At 50.6% G+C, this 23,855-nt stretch overlaps 6 protein-coding genes across 6 annotated transcripts; 3 read left to right on the forward strand and 3 right to left on the reverse strand.

The window, feature by feature from the left end:
- Nucleotides 1–5,474: 5,474 nt before the first annotated feature.
- EI90DRAFT_3016306 (uncharacterized protein) lies at nt 5,475–5,965 on the forward strand (the record flags this gene model as incomplete). Its single annotated transcript, XM_039056976.1, has 2 exons — nt 5,475–5,715; nt 5,763–5,965. 2 exons carry the CDS (start codon nt 5,475–5,477, stop codon nt 5,963–5,965), a joined length of 444 nt encoding a protein of 147 aa, XP_038916380.1.
- A 1,189-nt stretch (nt 5,966–7,154) lies between these two features.
- EI90DRAFT_965329 (uncharacterized protein) lies at nt 7,155–7,913 on the reverse strand. The gene has a single exon (XM_039068298.1). The coding sequence runs from the start codon at nt 7,641–7,643 to the stop codon at nt 7,215–7,217; it is 429 nt and encodes a 142-aa protein (XP_038916381.1). The 5' UTR covers nt 7,644–7,913; the 3' UTR covers nt 7,155–7,214.
- EI90DRAFT_965276 (uncharacterized protein) lies at nt 7,826–9,948 on the reverse strand. The gene is made up of 2 exons (XM_039068297.1): nt 8,188–9,948; nt 7,826–8,120 (listed from the first exon to the last, which is right to left on the reverse strand). The coding sequence occupies exons 1-2, from the start codon at nt 9,813–9,815 to the stop codon at nt 8,009–8,011; spliced, it is 1,740 nt and encodes a 579-aa protein (XP_038916382.1). The 5' UTR covers nt 9,816–9,948; the 3' UTR covers nt 7,826–8,008.
- A 1,768-nt stretch (nt 9,949–11,716) lies between these two features.
- Nucleotides 11,717–12,458, forward strand: EI90DRAFT_3057277 (uncharacterized protein). Its single transcript, XM_039060282.1, has one exon. The coding sequence runs from the start codon at nt 12,070–12,072 to the stop codon at nt 12,313–12,315; it is 246 nt and encodes an 81-aa protein (XP_038916383.1). The 5' UTR covers nt 11,717–12,069; the 3' UTR covers nt 12,316–12,458.
- Nucleotides 12,459–14,968: 2,510 nt separating this feature from the next.
- EI90DRAFT_2919583 (uncharacterized protein) lies at nt 14,969–17,465 on the forward strand (the record flags this gene model as incomplete). The annotated part of the gene is made up of 10 exons (XM_039054713.1): nt 14,969–15,254; nt 15,331–15,476; nt 15,570–15,755; nt 15,806–15,833; nt 15,890–16,059; nt 16,146–16,337; nt 16,403–16,586; nt 16,642–16,782; nt 16,843–17,179; nt 17,234–17,465. 10 exons carry the CDS (start codon nt 14,969–14,971, stop codon nt 17,463–17,465), a joined length of 1,902 nt encoding a protein of 633 aa, XP_038916384.1.
- Nucleotides 17,466–17,607: 142 nt separating this feature from the next.
- EI90DRAFT_3057282 (uncharacterized protein) lies at nt 17,608–18,539 on the reverse strand. Its single transcript, XM_039060283.1, has 3 exons — nt 18,292–18,539; nt 17,984–18,226; nt 17,608–17,949 (listed from the first exon to the last, which is right to left on the reverse strand). Exons 2-3 carry the CDS (start codon nt 18,068–18,070, stop codon nt 17,632–17,634), a joined length of 405 nt encoding a protein of 134 aa, XP_038916385.1. The 5' UTR covers nt 18,071–18,226; nt 18,292–18,539; the 3' UTR covers nt 17,608–17,631.
- Nucleotides 18,540–23,855: the final 5,316 nt, after the last annotated feature.

Below are 23,855 nucleotides of genomic sequence, written 5' to 3' on the forward strand. Positions count from 1 at the left end.
GCTTTAGAATCGGCGTCTTGCACGCGATTATTTTGATCTGCGCGAAACATTTTTCGTGTAGGGCGCTCCAGCGGAACGGCATATGGCTGGTGCATATGGATTGCAACGGTCCAGTGTATGCACTGACGTTGGGTAGGAATTTCGCTAGGTACTCAATGAGCCCTAGGAATCGCAGAACCTCGGTGTGGTTCTCTGGCGTTCGCCAGTTCCTTATTTTCTCTAGTTTGTCGGAATCTGCGTGGATTCCGTTTGAGTCCACTTTACACCCCAGTATGTCGAGTACAGGGGCGAATGGCTCAAATTTTCTTGGGCTTACATAGAGCTTCTCGTCCCTTAGACGAGTATATATCCACAAGAATTTCTCGTTGTGTTGCTTCACTGACGTAGTTCCAGTGAAGATGTCGTCGAACCATACGTGGACGGCTCGACCGATTTGGTCCCTTAGGATCCAAGTCAAAACGCGCTGGAACGTGGAAGGGCCGTTACAGTCCCCTTGTTGCAGCACGTTCGATATGAAAGTACCTACGGGGTACTCATCCCCGTGTATTGTACGCAGTCCAGTTCGATACGAATCTGTTCGTACGCGTCTGTCATATCGATCTTTGATCGATAAGTTACCCGAGCCATACTATCCATGATGAAACGCATGTCAGGCATGGGCGTGACATCGAGAATGGAGTTCGCATTGCGATTTCTCGCATCGATTACAGTCCGTAAAGAACCGTCCTTCTTTGCAAGACAAAGAAGTGGAGCCGCCGTTGCGACCGCCTTGCGTTCCCACCATTGGGCTCGCTCATAACGAGCGATCTTTTCTCGAAGCTGCGGTTCGAGAGCCTGAGGGCACGTAGCCCTTCTTTCTATATATTTTTTATTCGGATCAATCAAGTTGATCCGGTGGTTAACCTCCCTGAACGGAGGTAGGACCTCAGGGGCTGGCGCCATGACGTCTTTGAAACGTTCACGCCACCAATTCCTGAGTGGCACGAATTCAGGGTCTGTCATTGGCAGACCTTCTAAGTGGGAACAGTCGGGAAGCCTGAGATCTTTCGACCTCGGGCTTGGCCAGTGATTGGGCCACTGGGAGGTATCTGCGTCTTTTTGAGCGGAGATGGCAAGGATGCGTGGCGAAGGGTTTCCAGCCTTCGCCGTATTGCGTCATGCCGTCTGTTTAGATGACAGTTCGGATCTCGGTGCACGGGGAAGTTTGGGGCGACCGCGTGCAGCAGCCCCCACTGAGGTTTTACCCCGTTCCGTCAGGACATCAAACGTTTTGATGTCGCCCGTCTTTATGTGGACGGTGTGAGTTTCGAAATTGAGGGACGCTCCGTTGGCATTCAGCCACGGAGCCCCGAGAATGGCGTCGTAGCGGTCAATGTTGACGACGTCAAAATAGTGAGTAGACGTAACCCCGTGAATGGTTACGGGAGTATTCGTGCCGTACATTATGCACGAACGACTGTTTTTGGTCCCCATCTGGAGAACCAAGGGGTTTGGCAACTCGAGCAGTGGAATGTGAACTGCTCGGACAAAATCTGGAGATAGGGCGTCTGTTTCAGCACCACTATCAAATAGGACAAAGGCGTTTACCCCGGCGATGTTAACCTCGCCGGTGAGCGTCCGCCTTAAGTCGGCGCTGCGGTTTTCAGGGTATTTACCCGCCTCTCGTGAGATTCTAAACTTCGCGTCGAATATTGGCGGGATTTTCTTCAGAAGCTTGTTAGGCACTGAAGAACTCGTCACACTTTGCGTTGACGGTTTCCCCGATGAAGATTTTGGGACCGGTATAACACTGTCCCTTTTGTAGGTCTTTACTGCGTCGTCGACAAGCTCAGCTACTATCTGCTCATCAGATGGCAGTTTGTCTGCTTGCCGAGCAGACGCTAATTTAATGGAGAAGTTTTCGTCCGTGGGATCCACGAACGTCATAGCACCGACGAACATGTCGGCGTCCACTTCTACGTACTCCTCCTCCGCCTCAGCGAGGAGGTTGGGATCGTATGGGTCGTCCACGAGTTTATCGTCGAACGACTCATCGTCGGCCATATAGTCCTGCACCTCTGCAGGATCTTCACCACCTTCCGGTTCTTCTACAGGCTCCGAGTCCTGTAGGTCTCGTTCGTCAGACTCGACCGCTATGTTGTACATGCGCGGTTTGGGCTTGTCGTGATTTGGGCAATCACGTTGATAGCCTATTTTCCCGCATTTAAAACAACGCGGTTTCCCATCCTTATCCAAGGATGGCGTCGATTTCGTCGCTGTAGACGACGTCGATTTCTCTGTTTTTGGAGCCGGCGAATAGCTCGCACGGAAGGTTGGGCGTTGTCCGCTCTTTAGAGCTGACGTGTTTCCCCCGAATGTGTTTTTGTACACTTTCTTGGCGGACGAAGAATCAGCAGCTTTTTTGGGTGCTGCTGCGGCGTTGGCTTGTTTTTGCATCGTTTTTGACGCGGCTGGCGCTTGCGAGTCGTTACGATACGCAGAGATCGCCTTAATTGAATCGTATGCGTGGTCCAGGCGGAGCACGGCGGTCCACAACTCGTCTTTCGTTGTGTAGTCCACGGAAATGTCGTGGCGCATAACCATCTCCCGACGCATTTCGCCAGGGATGGCGTTCAGGAAACGTTCATTGAACGTTGCCTGGTCAGGAGGCGTGATCATCTCCCCAGCTGCACGATACAGCTGGTTATAGAAGTGTTTGATTCCTTTCGCGGAATCGTATGAAAGCGTTTTGAACGCTTTCGTGGATGCTACTGCTGCAGACTTCTTGATGAAGGTGCAGATAAGGATCTCTAGTAGATCCCAGAATGGGGGGGTTACCCCATTCTGCACTCCAATGCGTATATAGTGCATCAGGAGGTCTTGTGCCTCGCCTTCAACGGCGGTTGTCAAAGTGTGGACGTGAAACTCATTGTAAGCTTCACCCTTCCACCCACACGACGACATATAGGCTAGCCAGGAGTGCAGCCAGTTGTGGAATATCTTCGAGTTATTCTCTCCAGACCATTTGATGGTCGGAGTCAGTCCCTGCATCTTCTTGAGCAGTTCTGGGCGTACATCTGCAGGCAGTGGCTGCAGGATTCGGACCTCCACACTTCGGCGTGCAGATTCAAGAAGCTGAGTCATGAACTCAGATGGATCAGGCACTACTCGTGCCGCCGGTGCTGCGTATGAACGCATGGTTGAGTCAAACAAACCGGGTCGTACAGACGAGCGGTTTGGAAAGTTGGATGAAGGCTCCCGTTTTGCTTCGGTGCCAAATAGGTCAGGAAATGGTGGGTTGGGCCAGGACGAGCCACCCTCGCCACCATCCTCGTCATCACCATCGCCACTCGGACGGCGGGGTCTTCTTCCCGAGTTAGACCTAACTTGGTCTACACGCCTCTTGCCCCCTTCTGGAGCCGCAGGCGGTTGTGAGAATCGGTGGTAGTTATCCAGCACTCGTCTGAGTGCTGTGCCGTGGGACAGTCTTTCGGGGTCTTCACCGTTTGCCCCACGACCCACGTTGTATACGAATGCTGCGTCTGCATCCAGACGGGCGTTAAAGTCAAAGGTAGATTCGCTGAGACTACGCTTAGCGAAGATAGGTCTGACCTTGGCGGGCTGTCCGCCAATGTCATCTACACGATCCTGGACGTAGATCGGGCGTTTTTTCCGTGCGTAGTAATCGTACGGAACACTGGTGGCTTCCGCGTCACCGTCTTCCTCTTGTATCGTCTCCACAGTGGCCTTCATCGGCACTGCTTTCTTTCTCCCGTGGTCGGGAGGGAAATTACACGTTTGAGTAGCGTCAACGCTTGGTATCTTCACCCCACTGTTCGTGGGTTGGGACGACAGAATGAACGGTGCGGGCACGAAGCCTGGCCTGAAATGGGATGGAGAAGTTCCACTCTCCCCTGTAATCGATGGTCCAGCCAGTTGTCCTGGGTCGATCTCCCTACCCTTTCCTTTGGCGTCAGTGGTTACTGGCGCCATCGACGGGGTAGGTGGCTTAGTTCCACTAAAGATAGGAACAAAACGTCCGTCAGATTCTTGTACCTCGACAGACGCGCGTGAACTTGTCGCCTCTGTGACGACGGCAGAGACAGTGGGGATCCCTCCAGGTATGGGGACCCCACTGATTGGTTGACCCGTTGGATTAACGGGAACTACAGGGACCTCCTGGGGCGCTTGCGCCTCCACAGCGGGTTTAGTGATTTGTTGACCCGTTTGATTAATGGGGACTACAGGGACCTCTTGGGGCGCTTGCGCCTCAACAGCGGTTTTTTTCGTCTGGTCAGAGACGACGATGGGGTTTCCACCCGTTGTTGGGTTCACTGGAGGGTTTGCAGATGGGTTATCCACCGTTGCTGCGGGTGGCTTTGGCTCGTCGCGTCGAGAGAGCGCGAGGAGAATTTCGTTAAGTTTCTCATTAAGTCTTTCCTCCACCTTAATGATGTTACGATCTAGACGAGCGATGTTGTCGCTATTCCCAGAGATCTGGGTATTCATGTTACGGACATCGCCTCTCAAGTCGGCGATGTCGTCGTCGACTTGGTCGACGCGATTTCTTAGTACTCGCACCGTTTCAGACGCGAGGGAGTGGGTTGGGGATGGAGGACGCGACGCGCGCATTGGGACGAATGCCGCGAGAGTCTCCGCTGCGAGGGCTTCAGACGTTGTGACTTCGTCAACGTCTCTCATATAGGTGGGACGCGTCTGAGACGCGTCCCTGGGCCCTTGCAGGCCCAGATCGCCACCATCACTTGAGGTGGTGTCGTCTTCCGCCCTACGGCTAGTGGAGGGGCCGGCCGTGTTGGCGGGAGCGTTGGACGTGCTCCTGGTGTTGTATCTCCACGACATCCAGAAGAGGTGTCGAGTTGTTCAACAAGTTCGCGTGAGAACTTGATCGAAGTCGCGCGTTGTCAGGGGCCGACGACGCGCGCGTTGCCAAATGGGGTTTCGGCGCCGGTAACGCGGTGCCGAGAATGGAAAGAGAATACAAGCGTAAAAAAGTGAAAGGTTGTCTTACTAGTTTGGGGATGGTAATGTTCCGTTCCCCCGTTCGCCTCAGGCCTCAGTAATCCGTCTAAGTATACGCTTGATTTGGCTGTATATTGACGGGGTAGAAGTAAAGGCTAATCCGCCTTTACTTCTACCCCGTCAATATACAGCCAAATCAAGCGTATACTTAGACGGATTACTGAGGCCTGAGGCGAACGGGGGAACGGAACATTACCATCCCCAAACTAGTAAGACAACCTTTCACTTTTTTACGCTCACATCCTCCTCCCTACTCGGATCAGGGATTATTTCCACAACCTCGCCACAAGTACCATTGGCAATATTCATATCCATGTTTATGTTTGACGTCACCATAACCTTTGCACCGATGGCGAAATGAATGATATCAGGGAGTCTTGTGCCTTCAAGGACTGCCTTGCTGTTAACACCATTAGATGATTCACGTAGTAAGCATCTAACACACACTCTGCACAATGCACAGCTCAACACCGAGAACAGAGAGCCTTTCCTGCAGCGAAATGGTGAGCGCTTTGGGTGAACCACCAAACCTTGAGTCAGTCACGCTACAGATGGAGTGTATGACACCACCAACAGAGCCCAGCACACCAGAAAACAAAGCCAAAAGTAGGAAGTTTCCCACCAACTATCGTGATAATTCGTTCAGTTTATGTGCAGCATTACCGGAATTGGGTGGATATGATGATAGCAGCAAAGGTGAATCGGGTTTGTTCCCTCATCATCACCTACATCCTGTGCATAAGCTGATGATGGTGCCAACAGTCCATGGCTTCTTGGGGCCCGAGTTTGGTTTGGAACACTGGCCAGTGGTGCCAGAAATATTGACCTCCAAGACAAGATGTTTGAGGAGAAAAGATGGCAGACGAATCCTCTTCGCGCATATCGTGAAGGAATTGAAGGAGTTATTGCTCCTTCGGAGCATGCAACTGCACTTCCAGGGGTGTAAGGTCGGTTGAGGTTCCGACCTTGGTGTTGACTCCTGCTATCCTCAAGCTGTCAGGAATTAGGCAGTATAGAGCTGTAATTTCGACAGGGGAGGAGAAGAGTGAAAACCTGTTTCACCCTTCCCCGCAATTTATATACATTGTTTACATCGAGAAATAAAGAGTAATAAACAATGAATAAAGAAAGCGTGCACAGCACGCATCACCACACATCCATTCCCTACAAGGGGCCACTGTACAAATGCCCTTTACACTTGCGTGCCACTTGATAGGATCTTGCACTGGGAAGAAAACAACTTTCTCCGCACATGTTGAAGAGATAATAATCCTCAAAAAACCAGCCACTCTTGTCAGTAATTGTACAGATTCTGGATCGCCATCTAAGCGGCTGTTCTCCGGACCATCCTTCTCTCCCACGAAGCGACGGAAGCTTGAGAAATAGGTATGTCTGTCTCAACCCCACCAACGAAGGGAACCACTCAGTATTTGCCTACTCTGCCCCAGACCTAGCATCTTATGGCATTGCGTGAACAAACTCATTCACAATTCAACTCAAAAGGGTCACATATGTTCACAAGAAGAGCCTTTTTATATTCAATTCACGATGTTCGCTTGATAGTTCCGCATCCCATCCCTGATCTTCGATTCAACCCATATGTTCGTTTGCTAGTATTGCTAATTTTCTTGAACTGACATGAGTAAATGTTGCGACCTCCGTTGCAACCTGTGAAATGTTCACATGATCCACAAGCAAGGTCATGGTTGCGAAGCAACCTTTCTAGTGTAGATTCATTATTCCAGACACGCCGTACCTTAATGAGTGTTTCTTTGAGGATCTAGTTGAAGAATATATATCTCAGAGGGTTGGGTCCGGTGTGAGCCCGGCCGGGATTTCACTCCGTTCTTATCGGCAAAGCGGTGGAAAGAGTTGACATCCACATAGAAAGGCTGGGAATTTGAAACATGAACCTGCCTCACGCCTTATCCAAAGGCTCATGCATATCACACCGGCTCAACTTCCGGACTCCCCACGAATGCCACGCCTTTCCCTTGCAATTCATGACCTCCTCAAAAAGTACCATAGTATTGTTTGAACGTACAGCAAGTCGTTCAAAATCCAGACTCAACTAAACACGCATGGAGCACCAAATGGGGGAAAAGGACAAAGAACGAGGAGGAATGAAAGTGAAACACGAGAAACAAGAGTTGGGGGGTATGCTACAACACGTATGATACACATCGCGCTGCTCGTCATAAGAAAAAAGTCAGTGCGTCAGGTTGTGGGGATGAAGAAGGCGGAGAGGGAAAAATGGAAATTGGGGAAGTAAAAAAAAAATCGCACACGGGAAAGAAAGTCGAAAAAGTGTATAGAAAGAAAGATGGAAGTTCAAGCGAACACTGCCATTGCCATGCTGCTGTGTATCTGTATGTGTGTAATGTGTGTGCGCGTGGATGGTGGTTATGGTTGGAATGAAAAGGGAAAGAAAAAGTTACAATGAAACAATCCCAGGGAAGAAAGGTGGTAAATGTCATGGAAAGAATGAACAAGGTACAAAGAGACAGATGAGGGTAGCAAAAAAAGGCCTTTAACATGTACGAAAGGCAAAACAGTGGGGTAGAACCGAAGGTGATTGGAACAAGAAAGAGAAGTCGTTTCCGGGACAAAGTCATCAAGTTCATGAAGGGAGAATGAGAAGGTGAAAGGGAATTGTCCTTTTTTGGAGGAGGGAAGATGAGAACAGGAGAGTAATCATATCAGGGGGAGAGATACATATGCGAAGGAAGACGTGAATCAGGGAAAGAGGGGAATGTAAATTCGTGGAATCAGAGTGGGTTGGGGGGTAGATGGATGGATCGAAATCGAAGCACAAACAATCAGGGAGGGAAGAGGACTGGGGCAGGCAACCAACGAACGGAGAGACGAAAGGACAAGCCCCCAAGAACCAACCGGCGCAAGCGCACGATTGAGACTTACGATAACACTATTGGAACGGAGGAATGTAAAGCGAGGATAGGGGGGAATCATATCATGGAGGTACTAGCGATCAAGAAAGTCCCGCGGATTTCTTAAGTCGCTTTCTTGTCCGGAACATACCAAATCGCAGGCTGATCTTGAATGATTGCCATGACCTCCGCAGACCATCCGTACATGATGGGCTAGAGGGATCACCCGGGACAACTAATCAACACCTACATGAACTAACCGAGGGGAAAGCAGACTTACGTATACTCATCATGACCAAACGGAGCCGCTCCGAGTCGCAGCGACTTGTTCTTCCCATGATGACTCGGTATGTATGATCCGTCTTCACCGACAAACGACAACCCCGCTCTCGCTCTCGTCATAGTGGATAAGGGCGTGTTGGGCATAGTCGAGTCCGCCTCGACAATTTCTTCGTGCCACACCCTTCCTTGTCTAACCGTACTCTTTTCCCGATTGGCCCCTATCTTTTCCGATTTTAGCCCTTTATCATAACTACCTCCTTTCTTCTTCCTTGAAGAAGACTGTCCTCCCTTCCTGGCATGCTTTGGTCTACCACGCTGATCTTCATCCTCAAGAATGATCTCCTTGAACGGATCATCCTTCTCTCGAATGTCTAATCCAGGCATATTGAACATCGGCCCCCGTATTCCTTGTTCTGAATCAGTACTATGAGATGTACTCGATGGTGATGGAGGCACGGGAAGATGAGCAACGGGGACGCGGGGATATTGACCTGGTGGGAATGGTCGGTTGGCTGGTGTTCGAGGGAAAAGCGTTCCTCTTGAGAGTTCGCGACTCGGAGGTGGTCTTGATTGTAGAAGTGAAGTGGTTTGTTGATTCGTCTCTTCGTTGGCGGTGTCCATCAGTGGTGAAGCAGTGAGGTATGATGCGGTAGGCTGCTCGTCGTGTTCAGGGGGTGAAGAGGGGGCGAGTGTCCCTGCACCAACCCCCAAATCATTCATCAACGATCTCGTTGGAGAAAACCGCGTTATGGGTCCTGGGCTTGGTGTAGGTAAGGGATGAGCTCTTCTCGCTACACCTTCATCTGAATCATACGGATCCCCTTCTGCATACTCGTCCGAATCAATGTCGCCGCCGCCGCCATCGAAAGGGACGTTATTATAATCCATTGAACTATAACTTCGTCCCTTATCCACAGCAACAAATTTGTTATTAAGGTGACTTGGCCCTCGGATACCAATGCCACGGCGTCCACCAACAATTCCTCGACTTGGAGCAGAGAACGACCGTGGGGCGACGCTCGTGGCGGTGGCACGGAGAGGCAATGACGGTAAATACGTGTCAAAGCCACGATCATTCGGGATTACGTCGTGAGGTGGAGTAGGGTAATACGAGGAAGGGTCTCGACCCGGTCGATTGCTGTGCATGGAGAGACGGGAAGGGGAAGGGGACATTGATCGATGGGAGCGGGAGGGGTAATCCATGAGATGTTCACCCCCCAGTGACCGTGATGACGAGATCCCCCAGTTCGAGGCTACTGCGAAGTTCCGGGAGTGCGCTAATGATGAGGGATGGGAGTAAGACGATGTGACATACTTCTGGTGATTCGATACAAGGGCATTTCGCTGTTGTTTTCTGAGGACGCTGGCTGTACTGTTAGGTTCCTCAGCGGATACGTAGCTCCCCTTATATTGTGGCCGTTCCTTGCTCAGAGACGACTGGCGGGGGTGACCATACAGAGAAGAGCGAGGAGAGTCAGGGGATGTGACCAGATGAGATGCAAATGGGTACTCTTCCTCGGCGCTAATGGAAATAGACGCGGAGGTGGCGTTGTTGAATTGGGTGGGTGTGGCTACTCGCGACCGGGCGCTAAATGGGGAAGCTGCTCTTGGGTAAGGCCCCGGCATGATAGCTAGATGGACACGAGGGAAGGGGAGGCCAGCCTGCGAAAAATGGGGGTTGCCCGAACATGGACGTGATAAATGAAGTGGGAAGAGTTCATTCCCCGAGATCAGTTGGACTCACTTTGAATCCAACTCAGGTCTAACAGGATGCGGGAGATGAGCGTAGACTAAAGTACGCTATATGAGACTAGAACTTGCTAGTTGGTAGTGTGCTGTGTGTGTTTGTTGTGTTGGATTGGTGTCTGTGTTCCAACCCGTCCTAAATTAGGATGGGGGTTCAGACTCGATTCGGATGTTTCAAGTTGTATAGGCGTGTTGTGCCTGTGCTACCCCGGTGCGATAACGAATCGCACCGTCACGGTCGAGCAGGAGAAAGAAGTCCGCAAGGAACGAACGCCTACTCCTATCCAAATCTACTAGTTAGGATGAACTAGCTTGGAGAATAGGCCGCGGGAGAGTGGCGATGTTCAAGGTGACAGTGCCTTGTTGAGGGCGATTGCAGCCCCGCGGTTGACGCGGGCGCGTCTGATCGTCGGGAGAGTGATGCGACGGATGAGGAGGGGAAAGGGACTCGCAGCCCCGAAGGAGTCAGCACTTATGTAGTGGGAGATTGGATTGGATAATACAACCCCAATATGGCATTCAAACACTTTTGGGTAACAGAACCGAACCTGCCTAATGCGAAGGGAGAACTACTGTTCACTGCCTGCTATGGAAAGTCGCTCATCGCATGATATGTATATAATTTCTTTGCTTTTTCTTTCCAGACGCGGTGATTTGGCTCGTTTTGGTCAGTCCGCGCGCGCTTGCCGGCCGCGTCTATCGCTCACCAACATTCTTCCTCAGGTTGGGATACACCTCATTGGTTATTTATACACCCTGTGTGTGACTCTGTAGAAGCGCAGCAGCCCTTGCTCCCACACTCCCACGATCACTTTGACAACCTGTTCGTTGACCCTGGCTCCGCTACGGCTGCTCAGCTCAGAAAGCTCTCTCTTACCTCCATCTAAATACCGCATCAAAATATCTCATTATTTACCGCATTACCGTTTGTTGAAAGCCGATGCTGAAGCAGCACCACAACATACCTTCCTCCTATGTATTCTCATTAGACCGCCGGGAAACTGTGCCACTCCTTTCCGACGACGAGCGCAAGGCCGCTGCGCAGCACTCAGAAGCAGAGTTCCTTCGTCAGTTCCATGCGTTGCGTGAAGCACGTCGGAGGGCAAAAGCTCTCGCCGCGGGCGCCCATAGTGTCTCCCAAACCAGTGCTGGCCGTGCTGCATCCGGCTCACCAACGATCGCTATCACGACCAGCGCTCAGGCAAAGCCAGTAATATTCGTGAAAGTCACCTCACCCGTATGCAATGAAGAACCATCGAAAAAACCATTTCATTTGGATATTGTCCATCATACCATCACAAAAGAAACCGGTTCAATCATCTCCGAATACCCTAATCTTCCGTCCATTTATTCTTCACCGAGTCGTACGATTCACTCTAACTCAAAAGGGAAAGAACCGGAACGGCCTTCTCACCGCCTTGAACTACCGGTACCAGTAGTTGGACAAGAACAAGACCACGCCTCAATCACATTGACATCTAATACAGTCAACAATGTGAATCTGAATGACTTGCCTCGCGTCTCACCCGTGTCTACTTCTAATAGGGCCGCTAATGCATCATCTCCCTCTATTGGTCAGGCTATTCCAACTGACCCTGTTGATGTGAACGTACTTGAGGGGCAGGAGACCACGAAGAACAATCTTGATTCAAATGAGGTGTTGAGGCGATCGCCCCCTTCATCGTCATCGTCATCTGGTTCCGTTGCTTTTGCTTTTGTGCCTTGTTCAGCATTAACAAAACTGGGCAACCCTTGCCGGTGCCCAGGCAAGTACCCCGTGTCTCCGCAACCTCCGGTTTCTTCATCAAATGCTCTTGGTCTCAATTTGGGCGGTCCCGCCCCTCCCGGTGCCAATCCTTCCTCGTATAAGATAGAAAATCAAGGAGATATCGGCTCTGAACTCCGACGACAGACCGGTACTTCTCCCGATCTTGTCGATCCTAAAGTCGTCAAGACGGAAGTAGAACAAGCTCAGATCCCTTCGTCATCATCATTATTGCCATGGCCATTACATTGTTTCCAACATGCACGAGCAAAAGGGTATTTGCCCCCAGAAACCCTCATAAGGAAATGTTCGGAACATCTCACGATAACGGAATGTAATCATGCCAAGGCTGTGTCTGATGGTGCGTGGATGAGGTCCAGTTTTACATATCGCCTGTCCCCGCCACAATCCCTACCCTGTTCCACCCTTGACACTTGCCGCCTGCCACCTGCGGCATTGCCCAGGTACTGTGCTTCTTCGCTTCCCTCCCTCCTTGCCTTCCCTCCTTGTCCCTTTTTTGCGTCCCTTTTGTACCTATCCAAGACGCACGACGCCCCCATCCCCGACCAACCTACCAACCTCGCTCCCTTTCCTTCTGAAGTCCCTGGTCTATGATATGATTATCGGCTTAAGATTTTTGCTTATCATTTTGCTTCCGTATATGGCATCACCCACTTTTGGCAGCTTTGAGTGGATGGCTCCCTGCGACGTTGGATTGTGAGACGAGAAGACGCCTCACACGGGAAGCGACGAGACCACCTTTCGATTCGGATTACCGGGGGTACGTTTACGCCGTCAAAATTCGAGGTACGTGTTTGACAATCTTATCTTGTTCCCCACTCAAACTCACACCCATTCCCGTTGCGCCTCTATGCTCTTTCTAACCAGAGCCTACGTCCACACCTACGACGACATACACAATCAAAATTGGTTACTCAACGAACGTGTATACCAATATTGTTGTAAATTGGCAAAAGACACATCGTTCGAAGAAGGTTACACTTAGAGGATGTTGGCCTGGTGGATTAGTGTTAGATGCTGATCGAATGGATGGTCTTACGCTTAAGGAGGATATCACCAAGTCTGAAAAGTGCCGATTTTCAGCAAAACTTGCCAGTGAGTTTTGTTGTTGTTTTGTTACTTATTTCTTGTTGCATATTCGATGCTTTTTGTTGATGGTTTGTGCTTTTCATCACTTGGTGCTTGATGGACAGGATTGATCCAAATTGAGTTGTCGCCTTTGGAGACCCTGTCGAAGGAATGTACAGATTGTAAGTTCTCTTTTTTTTTCCTTGTGCTTTTTGAGACAACCCTTCTTTGTGTGTCTCATTCTCACAATGGATTGTAAATCCACATGGCGGGAGTTCTATTGATCATTTATCTTCTCGGTTTCAGGCCAGAAAACACATTGCAACATGTACATTTTTGAAGAAACCCCAGAATTAGGTGACCAATCGTGGGAAGGAACCATCGTACCCGTTATCGAAAGGTGGTGTCGATATGTGAATGAGTGCATGAAGTACGAGTAATCGGACTGGGAGCTTTTTCTTCTTTCTTCTTTGTCCCTCTTCCCGCGTGCACTGTGAAGTCCGCTCGGTTGGGTTCACGTCTTTTGGGCTTTTTTTTTTTCTGCTTGGAGCCGGGTTTTACGCCAGCATCAGCACCACCAGGTGGCGTGGCATTGTATATCCATGGGAGAACTACGATAGCTTGCTTACTTAGTTGACGAATCTGTATCATCTTCCTATTTTTCTTTCTCAGTCTGGGATGTCTTTGGCGTGCAATTGCTTTTCGCCTTCATGTTGCTTCCCGAGCGTCAGTTTTGTAGTATCGCCCGTTCAGCCTGCCTAGTTTAATGGCCCCCCTTATCTGTTCTTAGTACCATCTCGTTCCATGTGCTGTTTTATCCCTTTCCCACTTCATTACGACCTTCATGTCACAATATGAGATTTGGACGTTTACTTGTTGGCATCGGCCGAGGGTGCGAATGGCTTTTGGATGATATATAAAACGGGCCAAACCGAAACAGAGGGTGTTCTTGCAGGCATGTAGGAAGAATGAATTGTCGCCCGTCTTTCGGAAGGGCGGCAAGGCGATCGATCAACGACGGACTTCTCATGCCCGAAAGCTCAAATTCACACATGGCAATGCGTGCACGCCGCTGCTTTATGTATATTCCAATCCTTACATATGAGAAACTTACATGTAACGGCCGAATTGTATACATACATCCCCGATAATTCCTCGCATATGATCATGGAATGCCGTTCGGCCTGATGATATTGGAAATTCAGAAATCGGGTGTGCGCATGAGGTGTGAGCGTGTGTGGGTATAGGTAGCTCATGCCACGTTCCAGCGTCAAATGAAAACGTGCAATCATCAAATCAAAAAGGACCCTGATGAATCATCTATCGGACGTTGGTGTGATTATTACGAAGTCATAGAGAGGCTGGAGTCCTGCCTAGTTGGTGAGCATTCTGCCAAGAAACCTTCTTTTGTGTAAGCTTCGTTTCCTTAGCTAGCATTTACGTCACAGAACGTACCCAAGACCTTTCTTCCTCAACAGATTCAAAGCCAGAGAAGAACCAAAGGGTAATTCTGCTCTGTGTTCCGCGATATAATGGATGGATGCAGGAACAACGCAAAGTTGAAAATTTTAATATGCCTCTTGGTTCTCCTGCCACTTGGACGCGTTCTGATGGTGTCCGGGAAGAAACAGGTTTCTTCCATGGAGCTCTGAGTCTATTATGTAGAAGAAGGTCAATTTTGAACACATACTTGGTCGTCTGGAAGCGTCAACCCCCAGAAGACTCAAAGAAGCAGCAGGGAACCAGACACGGTACGATAGGGTACGTTATCCACTCTTGGTCAGTCCAACCGTACACGGAGGTTTCAGTGGCAGGAAGCACAATGAATGCCGGAGCAAGCTTTCCGATCCAGCCCTTTGGCGACATCATGCATGAGGCTGTAACATCATGATTACGAGCCAGACCATGCATGAACAAGGAATGGGTCCAGCTTGTTCCTCACAACTGGCCCATCTCTTAAAACTTGATGACCGAAACCTTTCACAGCCATGATCCCAGACCCTTTTCTCTCACCCATTGTAGTGCAGTTTCCGTCAAGTTATTCTGATAGAGGGTAGCCTGCCTAAGTCCATTGTAGCTTTATTTAGGTGCTAAGGCGTGGGAATATCGTTCGATCTTAAACATCACCCCGTGGGAATTTTGGCTTGAGAGAGAGGAAAGAATTCGTCTTTGACGCCTCATGAGTTTCTCAGATTTACAGAGGGCTCGACAGCAACGACTGAAGCCCAGTCCTTCTCGTCCTGCCCATGGATCACCCGGATGGTCCGATGAACCCCAGCAGGCGTCCTCGGCGGTGGATGTGCAATCGTCGGGGGCGCTGTCACCAACTCAGGACGTCAAGCTCAACGAAGCCAATCTGGTGAAGATCAATCCTGGGATGTTCAAAGATCTTCCACCCAACGTAGAGATACGTGCAGACAAGAACGTTGGAAGGGGTCTGTACGTGTCCAGAAATGCAGCGATAGGTTACGCCCCAGGTGAGTCGAAGATTACATGCGACGCGGAGAACATTACAATGACGCCACTGACGGATTCATGTAGGATCCGTGCTATTCTCGGCGGCTCCGCATGTTCATTCCATTTCGACGAATTATCTATCAGCTTGTTGCACATACTGCAGCAATGAGTCAGATCCGAGCAAACTCAAACGGTGTAGCGACTGTAAAGTCATTTGGTACGATAGTGCAGTGCGTCAATACACATTTTCCACTAAATTCAATTACTAGATTACTCAGATCGCATGTCATCATGGCGTTGTTTTTTTTTGGTACTTCTTCTAGTTTTGTCAAAAAAATGATTGGAAACTCCACAAAGAAGAATGTCAAGCCATCCGGAGGTGGAGAGCCTCGGCAAATGACTCCGCGGATGAAGAGCGCCTGGACTCTTTGCCTTTGCCCAACGACGCTGTACGGGGACTGGCCAGGTTACTTTGGCTGATGGGGAAAGCAGGGTTATTGAGCGCATGGGTGCGTGCTCCACGCTCCATCTCTATCGATGATACTGACTCAATGTGAAGTCTCAAGAAGTGTTTCAAATGCAATCAAGTGCGTCCAAAGCTGTGTTCTCTTGGAAGAAAATCCTTACGTCGATGATTTGGTAGATCGGACCAAATTTTCGCCGACTTCTCCAGCTCATAAGACCCTCACAAATTTTGGTCATGCACTGGCTGTCTACCTCGGCACTGATGAAGAAGAGGCATTTGGCTCAAGTGGGACCCTGAGGCGCTTCGGAATTGATTCTCCTCGCGATTTTGTGGACATCTTGTCAAAGGTGCGCCGTTTCCTGTATTCCGCCTTTCCGTACTTTTGGTCATTGAAAAAAATTTACACGCACCTGCTACGTGATCAATACGGCAGTTCACAACGAATTCCGTGACGCTGACAACGCCGACGCTTTCTCCGATCGGAGTATTCGTATCGCCACTCATTGCGTTGATCAATCATTCGTGCCGGCCGAACGCCGTTATTGTATTTCCGACGGAATCGAGATCAAACGCAGTTAAGAAGGCCGAGGTCATCGCCCTTCGACCTATTGCTCCTGGGGAACAGGTTCGCACAAGATCCCTGCCGCTGATCATCTCAGAATCTAATTTCGCCATCATTGTCGCTCGCAGATTCTTGCCTCTTACATTGACATTTCGCAACCTACACCCGTAAGATTACGTGAATTGAAAGAAGGTTACTTGTTCGATTGCACCTGTGAAGCGTGCGTCGGGTACTTGAGCGATTCGAGTCCCCCGGATCCAAGGGAAAGCTTGCATTGTTCCCGATGCAACACACTCACAGGGTTTGCTTATGGTAAGTCATATTGTCCTGGTGAATGATGCTTTGTTTTACGTTCGGGCTTTTACAGGGAGTGAGAGTCGGTTATTGAAGGGTGTCGTTTCGTGCGGAGCGTGTGGAACCAGTCTTGTCGTCGACTCAACCAAGTTTTATGACGCTCTGGACGTCTCACACGAAGCTCTCCAGAAAGCGAGAAGATTCGAGTTCTCAGGTACGCCATCCCCTCATTAGATAGCCATCTTGTTGACGAGGCTATCTTCGATCACACAAGACCCTCCGAAAGCTATCAGGTACACTGCAAGTTCCCAAGCTGCCCTCGCACCATACCCACTCCACAAGTCTTCGCACCCCCTCCTAGAACTCTCTCGACTTCACGTAGCTTTGCTAATCCACGAGCTTGCATCTCTCCCAGAACCCAAATCTTTGAAAGAACAGGCATCTCGTGATACAAAAGTAGATGAAACGTGTCGTGCGGCTGCTTGTGTTGTCAGCGGCGTTTGTGATGACAGGGTGTTTGCGCTCGGACATCCTGTTAGGGGTGTGGCGCTTGCTGAGTTGGGGAAATTGCTTTGTGTGGATGTCTCTCCTGATATGCCACCTTCGAGCTCGTCTGGAAGCGAAGACCAAGTTGAGGACAGTTCTGAATTTGGGTCGGGTGATAGCTGGTCACGGATACCTAGGGGTATAGACAGGATTCATCTAGCCGTTCAAGTCCTCACGCGTGCTCGGAAGGAACTTGAGATTGGATGCGGGAAGGAGGGCGGAGATGTGGGTAATGCTATTTGGAAGATGTTGGTTGATTTGGGAAGGGAGGTTGGTGCATGGAGGAGGGTTGAGCGAAGTGACGCGTTTCAGGCTCGTGTAAATGCTGGAGGTGGGACAATGGTGGAATGATTTACCCACGCTGAACGGGACCAAGACGAGTACGGTAGGATAGTCGGATGAGTGGCACTGATAATGTGACGGGAATACGTGCTTGATCGATTGTGGGATAAGAATTATACCCCATACTGTAGGAAATAAAGAATAAATAGTATGCGACTAATGTACGAACATATAGTTAAAGAGTTGGTCGATCCTTCAGCCGAACCACTTTGCCACCATCCAAGTCCTCACGCTTGCGCTTCCCAAGACACTCCAGACGAATATAAGCAGTGATGAGCAACTTTGACGCAGTAGGGAATTGGGCTGCCAAAGCTTCGATCTTCCGCGTTTCGATCTCCTCCTCAAGCTTCGCAATTCGTTCTGCGTGCTCCTGTCGTTGTTGTCCAAGTTCGTCATCTTTCCCTTTCAAAGCAGGTCGAAGTTGTTCGAGCTCCATTGTGACCACTGCAAGTTTCTCTTCATCGCTGAGTCTCTGATGTTCAAGCTCCGCATCCTTTCTGTATCTTGAGCTGTCGAAGTTCCTCATCCCTCTCTGCTAGCTCGTTCAAGTGAGTTCTTCTTAGTTGGCCCAATGCTGCTTCATGATCCGATTTAACTTGGCGGAGTTCTTCCATTAGCGCGGCGACATCGATGGGATTCTCCTTGATTGGCCCAGGCTCCGTTTGAATACAAGCATCCCCTGTAAATCGTGCACTCGCGGCCGTCTGAACGGATAGATGGGAGACAGTTTTTTCGATCGTCTGTACCCCAGCTTCAGAACGCTCCGTCACCTTCAGGAGGGATTGGTTGTCAGCCTCAGTAATTGCTACGTCCTTCCCGTGTGGGATTGATTCACCACGAACGACAGAATTCGACTGATCCTCAGCTGAAGGATCTTGGAATTCTGGTGTGATGGGTGGCATTTCTATTGGTGGTCGCACATTACTTGCATTTGACTCCAATGATGACGTCTGCGTGCGCTATAGTGTCACTGTTCTCCCCGGGCACAGTAGATGTTACGGCTTGGGTAGGATGCTCTTGACTTGGTTCACAGGGATGAGCCAAGTCGGACGATGGCTCTACCGACGGTCCCATCCCAGCAGTTAACTTCGCAGAGGTGAGTGGACCCACTCCAGGGATGCAGATGACGCCTAAATCAGATGACTGGGAGGGCACTGCATCAGAAGAGGGGAAGGTGCAAATCCTTGATCACAGCTATTGAAGGGATCAGTGAGTCTTGGAGTGAGGTGGGATTCGATGGAATGCCCGCAGCGGTTGAGAGAAATTTCGCGACTCCCTTCTGCAAGGAATCTGTATCTGTGGTTGGTACATAGTGTGCGCATTCGGGGCTTGCAGACACAAATGGAGTCCAAGTACTTGATTGAGGAATATCGCTCGGAGTCAGGGCGTGCAAAGGAAGCCCCAGTGATTTCGTTTTCATCTGACCCTCTTGAGTTGCATCTATCATGGATTCATCCTGAGGCTGGCCACCTGATACTTCAACAGTCAGGGGTGTAGAGTCCCCGCTCCCAGACGCAGTCAGGATAAGTGAGGTGGTACAAGGCGAGAGCACAGTGGGGATTGAAGGAGATGACTTGACCGATGTACTGTCAGTGGTGGGGCAGCATTAGACGCTAACTTGGGTTGCAGAAGGTCCTGAGCTTTGGAAGGGTACGTGCGACGCCAATGGGGAGTCTATAACAGAAAGGCTGAGCTTGTCACGATGCAGGAGGCATGCTTACATGGATTGATCTTCAGAGTACCATGAAAAGCGAGGATTTACTTCGCTCCTCAGACTGGGGCAAAATGTAGTATGGCCCGACCGCAACGTCGTTAAACTAGCGAGCGAAAGATGACACCTAAGTACAATAAACCCAACATCACACTGAGGGAAAAGATTCCATGACAAAATCATGCAGATGTGAGGATTTCGTGGAAAATCTTGGCAAGGGGTAAGATTTTCCGTGACAGGATTAGGGTCCCAGGTTATCTAAAATCCTGCATGAGGATTTTATCATCAAAACTTATATACGCCATAATTTTTCAGCCATAATATTACTAGAATGCTCGCCTTGCTTCGCTAAACCTGCACAGCACGACTTCGAGGAATGTATTGCAAATATCTAAGACTTTTTGCATACAAAGAATGGGAAGAAAGACGGCAAGTCGGCAAAAAAGAAACTGGAGCCATACATCACAGCCATTCCTTTAACGTGTAAAAGCTTCCTTAGTAATTAGTACAAGCCAATATCATTAGCAACTTACAGAATTTCTTTTTGGACGGTGAGGATCCCAGCATCAACACATCTGAATGTGGTGGTTCTCCGGAACAGATATGACTGATGCCAATCAACTTGAAAGCCCCTTTTTCGAGATTCGTTTCTTTCTCGTTAAACTGTTCCAGGTAGCAATCAGCGATGACTGCATTAGCATGGAAAGGGCATGGAAGGTGGAAGAACGAACGGAGCAAATACTCTGATGAACATCCATTCTTGGCTACTCAACAGCATGTAATATGGACAGAAGGTGTTAGACACTGATCCGGAGTCGGCACCGAAGGTCGCCGATGCGGGCCGCTATTGGCCGTGATGGCCACAATGTCTCAGACTGTCACGGCCATGCATTCCGGCCCGTTAGCCGCCCATCCCGATGCCGCCTGAGCCCGTTACCGCTATGCGAGTGTGAGTGCGAGCCCCGACCTCAGCCCTATCCTCCCTGAGGACTCCCTGCTCACTCCCCCGCTTGCCCCTAGGCTCCCCTGCACCTGGCCGACTCCCCCACAGCCACCCACCCTGAGTCCGCCTCCGGCACCGTGCCCAGCGCGACTCCCCTACCCCGCCCACTTGGCCCCTACAGGGCTGCTATCATCCCCATGCCCGACTCCAGCCCAACTCCGAGTCCAGCGCCGCTATGATACCATCGCCGCTATCGTGGCCCTACGCTCTTTCCTTTATTTATCTGTTATTGTTTGTTTTGACCCTCGGTCATTGCCGGCCGCTATGCGGCCAACCCCGCTCCTTCTTCTTGTTTGCTTCCGGACCCTTCGGCCTCCGGCCCGGGCCCGCTTCCATTCATTTCTTCTTCCTATATATATCCTGTATGATACTTTATTGTACCTTAGCTCTAATATCGATGTGACCACGACCCCTAAGTCCTGACCCCAGCAAGACAACCCCAGTGAGTCCGAAATGAGGGCCAAGAGACAACTAGGGGGCACAGCGCTCCTTTAGAGTCGCTGAGGCCAAATGCCCTACCCTCGGGCCTTGTCACAGCATCATGGCCATCGCAGCCTATAGCGGCCCGCTAACGGCGACCATTGGTGCCGACCCCGGACCAGTGTCTAACACAGACAAGGCCCGAGGGTGGGGCATTTGGCCTCAGCAACTCTAAAGGGAGTGCTGTGCCCCCTAGCTGTCTCTTGGCCCTCATTTCAGACTTACTGGGGTTGCCTTGTTGGGGTCAGGACTTAGGGGTCATGGTCACATCGATATTAGAGCTAAGGTACAATAAAGTATCATACAGGATATATATAGGAGGAAGAAATGAATGGAAGCGGACCCGGGCCGGAGGCCGAAGGGTCCGGAAGCAAACAAGAATAAGGAGCAGGGTTGGCCGCATAGTGGCCGGCAATGACCAAGGGTCAAAACAAACAATAACAGATAAATGAAGGAAAGAGCGTAGGGCCATGATAGCGGCGATGGTATCGTAGTGGCACTGGACTCGGAGTTGGGCCAGAGTTGGGCGCGGGGATGATAGCGGCCCTGTAGGGGCCAAGTGGGCAGGGTAGGGGAGTCGCACTGGGCACGGTGCCGGAGGTGGACTCAGGGTGGGGAGGTTGGTGCAGCAGTGGGGGAGCCTAGGGGCAAGCAGGGGAGTGAGCAGGGAGTCCTCAGGGAGGATAGAGCTGAGGTCGGGGCTCGCGCTCACGCTCGCGTAGCGGGAATGGGCTTGGGCAGCATCGGGACGGGCAGCTAACGGGCCGGAATGCATGGCCGTGACAGAAGGCCACAACACAATTGTGGACATCATTGGACCTTGGCTGGCAAGATGTCAGGGACAGCTCCGAAAGCGGCGAGGTCCCTGCGCGCGGGACTCGGTGGGACGGATAGCGGCTGCGCATAGTGGCGATCCCGTCGCGGGGTGAGCATCCCCGACCACTTAGGCTGAAGTGGGAAGTTGAGAAGAAGGCTGCTTCTTCTGTTCCCACCCCAGGCGCTATTATATACATGTGGTCAGGGTCACGTGGAGGAGGCCACGTCATCTCCGCACACAGCCGCACCTCCCCGGGTGTCTCCACAGGAGATCCCGGAGGCAGCTGCTCAGTAGGCAGGAGTGTGCGCAGCACATGCGGCGATCAGGGAAATGGGGTTAGGTGTGTAGTGGTACATGGAGAAAAGGGAAATTGACTGTAGAATAGAAATAGAGAGAAAAGGGGAAAAGTGAGGAAGGAGGGATGGGGCTGATAGCGGGGGTCACAGAGTAGGGCAGTACAGCACGGGGCGCGGCGTGGGGTCAGGTGGGTGTGCCCTGACACAAGATGAATGGCAGACGAGGAGAACAACATGCACTACGCAAGCATCCTGGCATTATGGAAACCTTGGCGCTGCAAAGAAGATTTGAAAGGAGGGGATGAAGAATGGAGTGAAGCATACAATTGTTTGGAGGAGGTGGATTCAAACGTCACATATGCAGTGTCCAACCTTCAGCATAGATATGAGTGTAAGGATGCAGTGGATAAGGACAATCCTACCGAGGTTGATTTGAATGGAAGAGGTTTTCCTGCAACCTCTGGCGAGACCGAGTCAGATGCATCCAGCGACAGAGAGGATGGGCAGCAGCAAGAGCATGCAGTAGGAGGAGGCTCAGAAGCTGACCTGGAGTGGTTCATAGCGCAGAGCCAACAGACGGAAGAGGTGCTGCATGGGTGGCATGCAATCGAAATAGCGAAGCGTGCACGAATCTTGCTGGACAGTGCAAACGGGTGGAACATAACGCAAAGAGGTGTGTGGGCAGCCACAGGAGAGGACATGTACGAGTTTGTGAGGTGGTCACAAAAGCTAGTGGAGGAGAGGAAAAATTTGTCAACATCAGAGGATGCAGCAACAGTAACCATGATGGAAGAAATGATGGCAATCAGTGAACATGCAAGGGAAGAAGCAATGGCATGCACCATTGAGTATTTAGGAGGGTCAGATGGATTCTTGGATACTATCGATGTGTCCAGTTTCCACCCGGATCAGCTGTGGGCATACAGTATCATCACACACCATTTGGCAGCAAGGCAATGTGGGGAAGAACCAGAACCATTGAAAATGATCCTAATGGGAGAAGGGGGCACAGGGAAGTCAAGAGTGATACACTCAGTTATGGACTTTTTTAGAACACACAATGCAGCAGACAAGATTGCACTGGGGGCTTACATGGGGATAGTGGCCAGTCTAATTGGTGGCAAAACGCTACATGTCCTTTTCGGATTGGGAGCATGTGGAGCAAGGCTACTGAGTGGGAGAAAGATTGAAGAGCTGGCTCGTTTCTGGTGGAAGGAGTACTTGATCATTGATGAGTACTCGATGGTCTCAAGAAAGCTGTTTGCATGAATGTCGATGATCCTAGGGCTGATTTGACAGCACAATTACCTGGAGGAGGAGTCAATGAAGGCATGGGGAGGGATGAGCATCATCATCTGTGGGGATTTCCATCAATTTAAACCAGTAGGACAGGGAGGAGGCACACCACTTTATTGGCCAATCAGCAGGGAAAGCAATATGGCTGAGGAAGTAATGGGCAGTGAACTGTATGCACGATTTGAGACAGTCGTCTGCCTGATGCAACAGATGCAGGTTCAGGATGAGGAGTGGACAGAATTTCTATGCTATTGTTGGCATGGAATGTGTGAAGCACGCCATCTGGCCATGCTGCGGAGTCTGTTGGTGAGTTCAAGTAATATGGAGGGAATAAATTTGGGAGAGGAACCATGGGCAGGAGTGTTATTAGTGACATGACATCATGCAGTGCGCACACAATGGAACAAACTGGCATTGTGTGGGCACTGTGAGGTGGGGGGGAACATGCTATACCGCTTTCGAGCTGAGGTGTCATATCCCAGAATCCCAGAATCCCAACCCCACACTCTCCCACCTCACTGCACCCTCCTAACAACCTCATCATCCCCTACACCATACCTCCCCACTTCCCAATGTCACCTTCCTTCCCAACTGTCTCAGCTCCGGCCTGGATTTTGGCACACTCGCCCTTGACCACTCCCATCCCAGAAGCTTGGTCCCAAGTTGGAACATTCGGAGCCTCCGGAATTGCTCCGACCTCCTGATGGGTCTCCAACATCTTGTGACTTACTGTCAGGGACGGCTCGGGGAAGGCAGAGGTAGCGGCGTAACGCTTGGCGCTAGCGGCCCGGACGGC

Source organism: Cantharellus anzutake (assembly GCF_015039405.1).
Source record: "Cantharellus anzutake strain C23 chromosome Unknown EI90scaffold_22, whole genome shotgun sequence".
Taxonomy (NCBI): domain Eukaryota; kingdom Fungi; phylum Basidiomycota; class Agaricomycetes; order Cantharellales; family Hydnaceae; genus Cantharellus; species Cantharellus anzutake.

Excerpts from the sequence above, each read along its gene's own strand:
- EI90DRAFT_965329 (XM_039068298.1), bottom strand. The coding sequence starts at position 7,643 with ATGAACTTGATGACTTTGTCCCGGAAACGACTTCTCTTTCTTGTTCCA.
- EI90DRAFT_965276 (XM_039068297.1), bottom strand. The coding sequence starts at position 9,815 with ATGCCGGGGCCTTACCCAAGAGCAGCTTCCCCATTTAGCGCCCGGTCG. Across the intron at positions 8,121-8,187 it reads TTTGGTCATGATGAGTATAC|CCCATCATGTACGGATGGTC; the intron begins GTAAGTCTGCTT and ends TGATCCCTCTAG.
- EI90DRAFT_3057277 (XM_039060282.1), top strand. The coding sequence starts at position 12,070 with ATGAGGTCCAGTTTTACATATCGCCTGTCCCCGCCACAATCCCTACCC.
- EI90DRAFT_3057282 (XM_039060283.1), bottom strand. The coding sequence starts at position 18,070 with ATGGAAGAACTCCGCCAAGTTAAATCGGATCATGAAGCAGCATTGGGC. Across the intron at positions 17,950-17,983 it reads TGAACGAGCTAGCAGAGAGG|GATGCGGAGCTTGAACATCA; the intron begins GATGAGGAACTT and ends AGATACAGAAAG.